Source organism: Somniosus microcephalus, chromosome 5, assembly GCF_052327205.1.
Source record: "Somniosus microcephalus isolate GS21.2 chromosome 5, FLI_Smic_1.0, whole genome shotgun sequence".
NCBI lineage: Eukaryota > Metazoa > Chordata > Chondrichthyes > Squaliformes > Somniosidae > Somniosus > Somniosus microcephalus.
Genome location: NC_140991.1, coordinates 257,053,472 through 257,066,724, shown reverse-complemented (window position 1 = coordinate 257,066,724; position 13,253 = coordinate 257,053,472). Strand labels below are relative to the sequence as shown.

The window sequence follows — 13,253 nt, the reverse complement described above, 5'->3', positions numbered from 1 at the left end:
TGTGCAGTACCCTGGTCCAACCATGCCAGGGGTACTGCATACAGTTCTGGTTGTTATGCCATCCTGGCCCAGAGAAGGTTCAATGAGGCTGATCCCTGGTGTTTGAGAGATAAACTTTGAAGGTATGATAAGCTGACAGTCTTGAGCCTCCAAAAGAGATATCTCAGAAGGGACCTTACGGAGTATATAAAGTACTTAAAAGCATTGATAATTCAACATTTTATTTTCAGATATGCAAGTAGAACGGGACAGTAGGACAGTGAAGGACAGATGCCAGGAAATGCTTCTTTTATACAAAGGATGGAAGCAGTTGGAATAGATTGTCAGGAAGGATTGTTAAGGCCAGGACATTGAACTCATTCTTGAAAGATGCTGTATTGGGAATACAGTTGGGGTCGGTATTCCAGAAGGATAACATTAAATGGGTCAAAGAGCCAAACCTTTGTGACCTGTCGGAGAGTTTACCATTTAGCAATAAATGAAGTGTATAGAAACATCTAAATTACAATGTCATATCCAGAAAATTATGGCAAATATTGAGTGCAATTCTTGGCTCTCCTGTTTCTAATAGATTTTGCCTTTGTTGGGCTTTTCTGTGATACTGTTATTCTTTTGGTCTGCATGTTAACAGTTTTTATTGATGTGTCTTTTTATATCAACATGAATTCAAAGATACATGTCTTGACTTAGAACGCAGGCATAGAAATTGGACCTTATTGGTCTTCTATTTTTACCCAGTCCCTACAATGTGACACCATTTTCCAGTTAACAGCTGTACAACGCTCAAGGGAACTTAGAGGGAATTCTCTAGTTTGTCTTCTACTTTTAACCTACCAACAAAGATTTGTTCACACACTGCCAGTTTCCATAACAAACCTAAGGAAACACCTCGAATAAGTTTCATGCAATGGGTAGGCTACTGTACAATACAACTGTTCCCTTGGTCAATGAATGGCTATAATACAATTTTTTTGTACAGAATCCATGGTTTCATGATGCATATTCCCCACTTTTTGGGTCTTGCTGTGCCATGCAGTGACCTTTGTGAAGAGGGAGAGAAGTAGCTTTCCAAGATATTGCAGTTTTGAGATAGGCAGGTAGAAGATGCGTAGGAGGTTGGTTTTGCTTGTGGAGGAAAACATGGGTTGGAAAAATGGAAGCCCCCATGCCCTGTTCAGCACTGCATGGCCGAGCTTTAGCTTTGTAGGTTCAGGACTGTGGTTCTTAAGCTGTGCCTTGGCATCCTTTGATGTATAGCTGTACAATAACTTCCCCTCTCTCTTCATTCTAACTACAGCAAGAATACTGGAGGGCCGTGGAGCAGAAAGATTCCCATGTAGCGGTGCATTCTGGGAAAGTGGACACAAAAGCACATGGGAGTGGGTTTCCTGTGGGGAAATCCGAACCTTTTTCAAGGTAATACCTCTTTTATTGATGGCAGGTTACAATAGAAATCACAGGAGAGCAAGATGATCACATGTACAACTTTGCCAGCTCACGTTTATCACGAGAGCCATGATGCTAGATTGGTTCCCTTGTTATTTTGCGGGGAGGGGAAGTTTCTGAAACAATAGTTTTTCCATATGTTTTTCTTTTCTACAACAGGCATGGCTGGAACCTTACAGTCCTTCCTAATAATTCAGGGTCCATCCTGCGACATTTTGGTGCTTTGTCAGGTAAGAAGTGTGCAGTAAATGAGAATATTTGGGGGGCGTGGGGGTGGAGAGAGAGGGGATGCTATTTTGTAATTGAGTAATGGGCCTTTCACAAATCTTTTGGGAAGGTTATTATTTGAAAGGAATTGGGATGGTAAGATTAGAGGGTATTCTTATAAAATCCATAAGCAAAGGTTTGGGTTAGATGCCAGGAAGTATTTATTTTTGCAGAAAATCATCGCCCCTTGATGCAAACTTCCATTACATTACATAAGAGATAAAAAATGATCAATCATATTAATAGGGGTAGTCTATAGGCCACCTAATAGTGGAAGAAGAAATATGCAAACAAATTAGGGAAATGAGTAACAAATATAGAATAATAATCGTGGGGGATTTCAACTATCCCAAAATTAATTAGCCAGAAGACATAGATAAAGGGGATAAGGGAATGGAGTTCCTACCATGTGTACAGGACTCCTTTCTAACCCAGTATGTAAGAAGCCAAACAAGGGAGGATTCGCTACTGGATCTGGTAATGGGGAATGAACCAGAGCAGATAAGAGAAGTAAAAGTAGGGGAACACAGGCAATAGTGACCATAATATAATGCGGTTTAGGATAATAATTGAGAAGGACATAAGTGTAGTGTATGTATCTTTAAGAGAGAACTACTTTTACAGCTCCTGTATACTGTATTACTGGCAGTGACCACACCTGTATATAAGCCTTGAGCATGCCTCTGTACCCCCAGTCTTAAAACTACCCTACTCCAGTAAACACCTGTTGATTGTTAAGTTACAGCATCCGTGTAGTTATTGAAAAACATCATACTCTCAGAATCACGGACCTAACAGTGGCGACGAGTGTCGATTCGAATCTACCTGCAACTCTGCATTTCCCTTCGAGGATTCGCTCCGGGAGGGCGGTGGAAGAAAGTCGAGGCCAGAAGCACGGGCGTCGACCGCGAGCAACCGCCCAGTCGTCCGGCAGAGAGTGAACATCGCAGGGGAGGCTGTGGAGAGCCGGGCTTGGTTCTCCAGCCACGACGATCAGCAACAGACTGACAACAGGTACAGCGCAGACCCTTCCCGGACAGCGGCGGCTGGAGCCGACCGACGGCAGAGAAAAAGCCGAGCAGCGTCGACGGGGTAAGAGAGAGAGTGAAGCGCACAGGGCGTAGCCGGGGGTTGAAAACCGAGCGGCGTCGAGGAAAAACAAAACGGAGAGAGAGGGTAAAGCAGCAGCCGGGTTCAGGACCGAGCGGCGGAAACGGGAAAGGCACACAGAAAAAAAAACGCGCAGAGCACAGCCAGGGCTCAAGGGCTGAACAGTGTCCGCGGGGAGAAGAAGGGAGGAGAGCGCGGGAGACGCCAGTGAGCCGCGGAGAAGAAGGAAGAGCGCGGGAGACGCCATTTTTAGAAGCCGCAGCGGAGAAGCAGGGCGAGCGCGGGAAGAAAGGAAAGCGCGGGAGACGCCATTTTGTGCCAGCGGAGAAGAAGGGAGAGCACGGGAGATGCCATTTTTGACAGTTAAATCACACCCAGGGATGCCGAAGAGTGGCAGTATCTCTACGTTCGACAATGAAGTCGAAGATTGGGCGACATATGTGGAACGTATTGAGGTGTACTGCAGGGCGAATGAAGTGCCAGATGCTAGGAAAGCACTGGTTTTGTTAAATTCCATGGGTGCAAAAACTTATGGGTTACTGCGAAACCTAATAACCCCAGAGAAGCCCGTGAATAAGAATTTCGAAAGCATAGTAGAAATCCTACAGGACCACTTAAACCCCACACCGCTGCTGATAGCAGAAAGATTTAAGTTCCATAAAAGGAACCAACATAAAGACGAAAGCAATGCTGAGTACTTAACGGAACTGCGCAAGCTATCGAAACACTGCCAGTTTGGAGTGGGACTAGCAGATACGTTAAGGGAAAAGTTTGTGTGTGGACTTCAAAGTGAAGGAACCCAGAAACGGCTTCTATCAGAAAAGGATCTTACGCTGGACAAGGCTTTCAGCATGGCAGTATCACACGAAGCAGCCGCAAGGGGCGCTGCAGAGATACAACGGAGACCGCAAGAATATGGCACCAATGAAATGTCCTATGGAACAGGGAAGTGTTATCGCTGCGGCAGAACAACACACGACCAGAAGGATTGTTGGTTCAAGGACCAAGTGTGCAGACAGTGTGGAAAAGCAGGACACATAGCAAGAGTCTGCAGGTCTGGGAAGAAAACCAACAGCAAGAAATCTCCACAGGAGAAGTACAAAAAGGTACATAAGGTGATGGACAGTAGTTCAGACGAACAGAAAAGTGACACAGACTCCGGAAGCAAGGAGCTGGGTTGTCTGAAACTACATAAGGTAACCAAAATGGAGGATCACCAGACTATCTGGGTTACACTCAAGATAGACGGAGTCCAAGTGAAAATGGAATTGGACACAGGATCAGCCCTAACAGTCATAAACCAAAGGGACTACAAGCGGCTATTTTCACATATACCCTTGAGAGATACAAAGATTGTCTTGAAGACGTACACGGGGCAAAAAGTCTACCCCAAAGGAAAAATAAGGGTGAAAGTGATATACAAAGGCCAGGAAATACCTAAAATGGACTTATATGTATTGCCAGATGGAGGACCACCACTACTAGGACGTGAATGGATCCGGAAGATACAATTAGATTGGCATTCCATACAGGCACTGAAGGTTGAGGCCAAAAAGGATGACGACGTCACACCTGGACGACTGTCAAAAATGCTAACTGACGCAAAAGAAGTGTTCCAGGAGGGACTCGGAACACTAAAAGGCACAACAGCAACGATTAAAATAGAGGAAAATGCAAGCCCAAAGTTTCTTAAGGCCAGACCAGTGCCTTATGCGATCAGACCAGCCGTCGAAGCAGAGCTGGAAGGGTTGGAACGTTCAGGAGTACTGTCCAAAGTAGACTGGAGCGAGTGGGCTACACCCATCGTTCCTGTAATGAAGAGGTCGTTGAGTAATACGCCTGGGGAACTAAAGAAGGTCCGCATCTGTGGGGATTTTAAGGTGACAGTGAACCCAGTCCTTCACACGGTACAATATCCACTTCCACGAACTGAGGATATTTTCGCCTCGCTATCTGGAGGTAAACGCTTCACCAAAATTGATCTAGCCCAGGCGTACTTGCAAATGGAGGTAGAAGAAGCCTCAAAACAATACCTCACGATCAACACTCATAAAGGTCTCTACCAATACAACCAGCTGGTGTTCGGGGTAGCATCGGCTCTGGCTATTTGGCATAGGGCGATGGATCAAGTCCTGCAAGGGATTCCAGGGACCCAGTGTTATTTGGACGACATCCTGGTCACGGGCGAAAATGACAGTGATCACCTCGCCAACCTGGAGAAGGTGCTCACCAGATTAAAGGAATATGGGCTACGAGCTAATCGCCACAAGTGCGAGTTTTTCCAGAAGCAGATCTCGTATTGTGGCCACGTTATCGATGAAGAGGGGTTACATAAGTCCCCTGAAAAGATTGAGGCAGTAGTCAAGGCTCCAGCACCGGAAAATGTGTCACAACTGAGGTCGTTCCTCGGGCTGGTAAACTACTACCATAAGTTCTTACCAAATTTGTCTACGGTATTACACCCACTGAACACCCTACTGGAAACAGGGGTACCATGGAAGTGGAATGACGAACGTAGATGAGCTTTCCAGAAGTGCAAAGAATTGATCACATCAAAAGAGGTGTTGGCCCATTTCAACCCAGCACTACCAATTCGTTTGGCATGTGATGCATCACCCTATGGTATTGGAGCGGTGCTGTCGCACAAATTCCCAGACGGGTTGGAGAGGCCAGTAGCCTTTGCGTCTCGGTCACTAACCTCAGCCGAGTGCAACTACGCCCAGATTGACAGGGAGGCCCTCAGCCTAGTATGGGGAGTAAAAAAATTCAACCACTATCTGCATGGGCAGAAGTTCACCTTGCTGACTGACCACCAACCACTTGTCTCCATCTTTAATCGAAAGAAGGGCATTCCGGTGATGACTGCACAACGGTGACAAAGATGGTCCCTGTTTCTAGGGGCGAATCAATATGAAATAGATTATAAAGGCACGAAACAGCATGGAAACGCTGATGGGCTACCATGCCTGCCACTGCCTACTGCGGAGGAAGCACCAGCAGTGGACCCTATCGAGATATTTTATTCGTCAATAATTGAACGATTGCCAGTAACTAACGCGGATATAGAGAAGGAGACCCGCAATGATCCGACGCTGTCTTGGGTATATGATTTGACGGTGAGGGGATGGCCAACACATGGCGACTCACTGTTGCCAGCATTCTCATCCAGAAGAGAACAGCTGTCAGTATGCCAGGGGACAGTGATGTGTGGATCCCGAGTGGTGATTCCACCCAAGTTAAGGGAGAGAGTGCTAAATGAGCTTCATGAAGGTCATCTGGGAGGGGTGAAAATGAAAAGCCTTGCTAGGGCTTGTGTGGTGGCCGGGAATCGATCAACAAATCGAGGACCTAACCAAGAGCTGCTCAGGATGCCAGAAGGTCCAAAATGCACCACCACATGCCCCTCTACACCCATGGGAGTGGCCCTCCTCTCCATGGCAACGGGTGCATATTGATTTTGCTGGTCCATTCATGGACTCAATGTTCTTAATAGCAGTGGATGCTCACTCGAAATGGCCTGAGGTGATAAAAATGTCCTCAACCACTACAGAGAAAACGATTGCAGTCCTACGGACCGTATTTGCCAGGAACGGCTTGCCAGAGCAGATTTGCTCTGATAACGGACCACAGTTTGTGTCCGAAGAGTTTCGGAAATTTATGAGAAGGAATGGGGTAAGGCGTTACACATCTGCCCCGTATCATCCAGCCACAAATGGATTGGCTAAGAGGTTCGTACAAACCTTTAAAAAGGCGATAAAGACCATGTACGACGATGAAATTCCACTACAGCATAAGGTGGACAATTTCTTATTCGCCTACAGAAATGCGACACATGCAGTTACCAACCAGACCCTGGCCATGATGTTCTTTAACCGAAGGTTGAGATCTCGTCTGGATTTGCTCAGACCAAATGTGCGAAGAAATGTTGAGGATAAACAATTCCAGCACATCAATGAGAAGCCGACAAGGAGCTTCAATGTAGGACAACCAGTCTTGGCCTGTGACTACCGAACAGAAAAATGGCAACCCGGAACGATATGCACAAGGCAGGGGCCATTAATGTACACAGTGGATGTCGGGGAGAACATTGTGAGATGCCACGTCGATCAGATCTTAGCATCACAGGAACGAGTCAACCCACTGTCTCGCGTACCTGGGGATGAACCCGACATACCGGTAGCATCTACCTCAGAACCAGTAGCAGTGGAAACCGATGAACTAACCGACAAAAAGGGGCCAGAATCGCCTCCGCACCAAGAACAAGAACCGCAGGAAAGGCGTTATCCCGAAAGGATCAGGAAGCCACCCCAAAGACTGAATCTATAAATGGACTGTTGTTTAATGTGCATGTTAAAGTGTTAATTGTTATTTGAATATTATGGGTACTAATCTAAAAGGGGAGGAATTGTAGTGTATGTACCTTTTAAGAGAGAACTACTTTTACAGCTCCTGTATACTGTAGTACCGGCAGTGATCACACCTGTATATAAGCCTTGAGCATGCCTCTGTACCCCCAGTCTTGAGACTACCCTACTCCAGTAAACACCTGTTGATTGTTAAGTTACAGCATCCGTGTAGTTATTGAAAAACATCATACTCTCAGAGTCACAGATCTAACAATAAGCATGACAAAGACCAGGGCAATAGATTGGAGAATAGCTGATTTTTGAGGGGCTGAGAATAGAACTTGGAAAAATTAAATGGACAAATAATGTAGAACAGCAATGGGAAACATTTAAAACGGTATTCAACAGAGCCCAGGAAAATTTATATTCTGCTAAAAAACAAGAACAAGTTAAACACTAATGAGACACCATCGATGAATGAAGACACGAGAAAAATTGAGGGTTAGGAAAGGGGCATACACTAAGTACATAGACAGCAAGACAAGAGAGAATACGAAGAGACTAGGAGAGAAGTCAAAAACACAATTGGGAAGGCAAAGAGGAACTATGAAATTAAATTATCAAGGAACATAAAACAAAATAGTAAAATATTCTACAGGCACATAAATAAAAAAAGGAAAGTCAGGATGAAAATAGGGCCATTAAGGGACAGTCAGGATAAAATCACAGGCAGCGATAGCAAAATGGCAGAAATATTAAATAATTATTTTGCTTCAGTATTTACCAGGGAGATGGATCAAGTGAACATAACATCGGAAGATGAGATTAGAAATGATATAACTGCATTTAAAATAAAAAGAGAAGAAATATTAAATAAACTAATCAAACTCGGAGGGTAAAACCCCTGGTGTGGATGGATTACATCCGTGCATTCTAAAATCATCTAGGGAAGAGATAGCAGAGACACTATTACGCATATTTAATAATTCATCAGAAAAAAATGTAGTGCTAGAGGGAGGACTGGTGGATAGCTAACGTTATACCTTTATTTAAGAAGGGAGATAGAACATGTCCAGGGAACTATAGACCAGTCAGCTTAACATAGGATAAATAATGAAATCCCTACTAAAGGAGAAAATAGAAAAACATCTAGAATAGTCAACATGGATTTCAAAAGGGCAAGTTTTGCTTGACCAACCTCATTGAATTTTTTGAAGAGGTAACAGAGAGCAGACAAGAGTAATGTAGTAGATGTAATATATCTAGATTTTCAAAAAGCCTTCGATAAGGTACCACATAACAGACTAATGAATAAGGTCAGAGCATGCGGAGTCAGGGGAAAAGTAGCAGAATGGATAGCTGGCTGGCTGAAAGACAGAAAACAGAAAGCGGGGTAAAAGGTTACTACTTAGAGTGGCAGAAGGTGGGAAGTGGGGTCCCACAAGGATCAGTGCTGGGACCACTGTTCACAATTTATATTAACGATTTAGACTTGGGAATCATAAACACAATTTCTAAATTTGCGGACAACACCAAATTGGGAGGGATAGTCAACACTGAGGAGGACTACAACAAATTACAGGAGGCCATCAATAAACTTGCAGACTGGGCATATAATTGGCAAATGAATTTCACCGTAGATAAGTGAAACTACATTTTGGTAAGAAAAATAAGGATGTCACATATTAGAAAATAAGAATCTAAATAGGTTAGAGGAGCAAGTAGTACAAATTACTAAAAATTGCGATGCAGGCCAATAAGGACATAACCTAGTGCTTGGTTTGCTTGTGTTTTATTTCTAGAGGGTTGAAATTGAAAAGTAGAGAAGTTATGAACCTTGGTGATACCACACTTGGAGTAATGTGTACAGTTCTGGTTGCCATATTATAAAATGGATAAAGAGGCACTGGAGAGGGTGCAAAAAAAGATTTACAAGGATGATACCAGAACTGCAAGGTTATACCGATCAGGAAAGGATGTACAAGCTGGGTCTCTTTTCTCTTGAAAAGAGAAGGCCGAGGGGTGTCCTAATAGAGATCTTTAAAATTATGAACGGTTTTGACAGAGTGGATACAGAGAGAATGTTTCCACTTATGGGAAGGAGCAAAACCAGAGGCCATCAATTTAAGGTAGTCTCCAAGAAATAAAATAGTGAATTCAGATGAAACTTCTTTACCCAGAGAGTGGCGAGAATGTGGAACTCACTACAACAGGGAGTAGTTGAGGCGAATAGTAGAGATACATTTAAGGGGAAGCTAGATAAGCATATGAGGGAGAAGGGAATAGAGGGTTATGATAGAGTTAGATGAGGAAGAATGGGAGAAGGCTTGGGTGGAGCATAAACGCCAGTATGAATTGGTTGGGCCGATTAGCTTGTTTCTGTGCTGTATATTCTATGCAATTCTATGTAATACATTTGGTGAGTGGAGGTCGCTACAGTCCTTGAAAAGGGAACTTGATTATTTCTATTACCAGTTAAAGGGAGTAAGTGGTTAATTAGTTTAGGTTGTGATGCATTATCAGTAACTGCTGTCTCCCGGAGCTTGATTTCCGTAGGAAGTTGGAGAGGAATTTCTCGGTGCTTTTTTTCCTGAATTGGCCACAGCTGTTTTGCTCTTTCTTATCCCAGGAGACCGTGTTGTTACATGTGGGAGAACAGTTTGTGATGTTGGATGAGCTCGATGGTCGTTTCTTGCCGTTCTTTTTGTATGTTTGAACACTTGCAGACTTTTGCCAGGCTAAATTGTACTGGATCACTAAACTGGACTTGAAGAACTATGGGCTCCGATTGATATACTGCAGCTTGTTTTGGATTTCTGAAGAAAATGCTAATCTTATATCCTGGTTATACTTCCAATTTATTTTCTCTCATTCTATCTAGGAGTGACGATTCCTTGGCTAAATATTGGCATGGTTTTCACTACCTCATGCTGGTCACGAGACCAAAACCACCTTCCATACATTGACTACTTACACACTGGTGCTGATTGCATTTGGTAAGTGCCTGTCCTGGGGAGGGGGGGGCTCTCCCTTGCTAGCCCCACTTTCAGCAGAGCAGGTTTGGATCAACAACTGGCTCTGGATTTAAATTTGGCTGCCCAACCTATTCTGTCACCCAACACACACACAGGTCGATTCTAGTTCAGATACACCTCTTGCTTTAATGTTGCCTTGTGGGGTACCAGCTCGGGAAATAATTTTGTTGGCAGCATTTACGGAGTCGTGATTTGAATTTTCATTCCAGAGAACTGAATCAGAATAAACCCATTGTCCCAAATGGTGCATGTCTTTTTTTGTTAAGATTCGGATTGCTTCTGAATTGAATTCACCTGCCCTATTTACACTTGATTTTTTTTAAACCCCAGTTAGCTGTAGATTTGGATTCTATCTGAATCCATTGCCTCAGTGTAAATGGAGCTTCTGTGGCTGGTCCTCACTAGTCAGCATTTGGTCATCAAGTATCACCAAGTACTTTATTGTTAAGATAATAGTTCTTTTTAATTCTTCCACCAGATTGAACTGAAGACCTGCTTCACTGACACAGAAGTGAGTTAAACCTTTTGTCCATATCCTTAAATTACCTTTAAAATTGCTTTAATCAAATGACCAGTTAGCCAGCATGGACAGAACTTAGCATATCTGTGTCAGACAGGCAGAGTATTCAGCACTTAAAGGGCAGCTAAAACTAGATGGAACTTGCTATTAGTTTAAATCATGAACTTGATTTCCCCTTCACCACCCCACTCCTCCCCAGTTTCAGTTTTTCTGCGCTGTTTTTAATTGTCTTTTTTTGCACTCTGCTTATGTGTGGCTCACTGGAGTTGACACCGCTTTGTCTTAATTCAGTGCATCTTGAGATGCATGTGGGTGGACAGAGGCTTCCTGGTCAGACCTGACGCCATAATCGAAGGGTCTGATAAAGCTCAATGCTGCGGAGGTTTGCGGATTTGAGTCTTGTGCCATCTTAGTGAGATGCAAAGCAGCAAACCCAGGTATATTTATAAATCCTTGAAATGAGATTGCAATGTAATATTTTTTTCTTAAGCAAGTTCTTTAAGTTGAGATGCCCCTTAATGGTGCTATTTATATTTGAGCAGCTTCAGTATCCTGCTAAACTGAATGGAAACATTCAGATTTTTATGAAAGTATTATTGATCGCATGTTTGGCACAACCTCCAAGGAATGCAAACTGCTGTCTCTTCTAGCATAATAGCCAAGTTTAAAGAGGCAAACCGCCTGAGATTCGCCCCAAGCAGATGAACATGCCATTAAATACAAACGTACAAACTTGAAATGAGTTCAGTAAGCACTGGTCTGGTTGACCTTTGCACTACTTGTTTGTTCCCATCAATTGATGGGGACCATGGTCTTCAATGAACTCCTCCTACTGACCACTACTTTGAAGATTGTCAGCTAGCTTTCAGAAACATGACCTGAACACACCAATGCACTTTGTAACAAATTGACTTGGGCATTAAAAACACATGCACATGGCTGATAATGGAATAACAGGTTGCTCCAACAATTCTCCTGTGAATGGCACGACAGTTACATATGTTGGCTTTTTCTTTTTTTGGTGTGGGACATAGACGTTTCTATATGTCCCTCTAAGAATGTACGCAGGTAATCTATTTGTTCCAGTGCCTGCTCTGTGGGGGGTGGGGTACTGCTACCAGATGCAAACCCAGAGAATTAAAAAAAAAAATTGGGATGACCCAAGTTCTCTTGATAACCATGGAAAGTTGATGGATCTGATCTGATTCTGTTCGAGTGTTAATTTGGAATAAAAATACTTATTTAAAAATATAGCTTAAATTGTTGCTATTCCTTCTGAACATATTGGAAAATGACGAGCACTATAGTGGCAACACTAACACATTGAGAAAAAAATTAAGTCAGCCAGAGCAACCATGGTTATAAGAGTAATTTCTGATGATCGGTCAGACATCTTTGCAGTTCATATTTGTTTGAAATAACAGACCTTTAGTTCAGGAGAAATGTCATTTAATTTCCATTAATTGTATTGGTTGGTGAAATTGAAAAACAAAATTCTGGTTTTCTTAGTAGTTGCCATGTCAAACTTTTAGTTTATATTCTACAATTTTGCATAAAATTAATGGAGGACTCAAATCAATTCAGTACTAAATCTTATTTCAGCTTCTGCACTGAACAGTTGGTTAACTGCATTTATTGTTTGAGGCCACATCGACTCATTAACCTATGGAAAAAAAACTTGAAATTTAGGCATATTTATAACCTGCCAATATCATATTTTAAATTTGGAAACAAACTTTATTGGGCTAATTCTATTTAACTAGTATATGCAAAAATTTCCCAAATAGCCATTCATGTGTTAGCCTAGGCAGTTGGCAAGTTATTTGATTGGCGGGGGAGATGAAGAAATGGGGGGGGAGGCACATTGTAGCTGAATCCAACTGTGTTCTTGCCCAACATTGGTCATTGGTTAGTAGTCAGAAGTGAGAGCCACGTTTGCTCTTTCTGTCCCCCCCCACTCCCCCTTTTTATCCAAGTGCGGAGGCCAGTATTAGCAATGCCCCTTACTGCAGCCCCAGCTGAGCTAAGTAACTCAGTGCGGATCAGGGATTGAACTTGGGAACGTCTTGGTCTGCATAGCTCAATTACACACCAATTCGGCCAATCTGGTGGCCAATTCTTAACAAAATGTAAATTCTCCAGCTGCACTCCAGTGGGAGGTTGAGAGTTAATCCGCAATGAAACTAAGCAAAGAAACATGTTTTTATACCAAGTCTCGGAGATTCAGTGAAGATTGTAATCCTGGTCTGGAGGCCATACGGTGAGCCTCCACAGAGGATGTTTTTAAACTAGAAAAGGGATGGTGAGTATTTTCCTATAGATATGTGGATAAAGGCCATTGGAGGACTTTTTCCTGGAGCATTTCTGTAATGTCATAAAGTAGCTGTTTAACGGGTATATGTTGAGAAGACGATAAGCTTTCTCAGCCTTTTGGAAGGTGTGGGGGTGGGGGTGTGTGGGGGTGGGGGTGTGTGTGGGGGTGTGTGTGTGTTGGTGGGGGGAGGAACAAGGACAAAAATCAAGGTGTGT

The 13,253-nt window shown here is 43.2% G+C and overlaps 1 protein-coding gene across 1 annotated transcript in view; it reads left to right on the top strand.

Moving 5' to 3' along the window:
- LOC147117669 (protein Jumonji-like) overlaps nucleotides 1-13,253 on the top strand; it is a 434,885-nt gene that overhangs the window by 391,719 nt on the left and 29,913 nt on the right. The window contains 3 exon segments of the mRNA XM_085988853.1: nucleotides 1,298-1,416; nucleotides 1,606-1,676; nucleotides 10,051-10,165. Coding sequence (XP_085844979.1) covers nucleotides 1,298-1,416; nucleotides 1,606-1,676; nucleotides 10,051-10,165 — 305 coding nt within the window.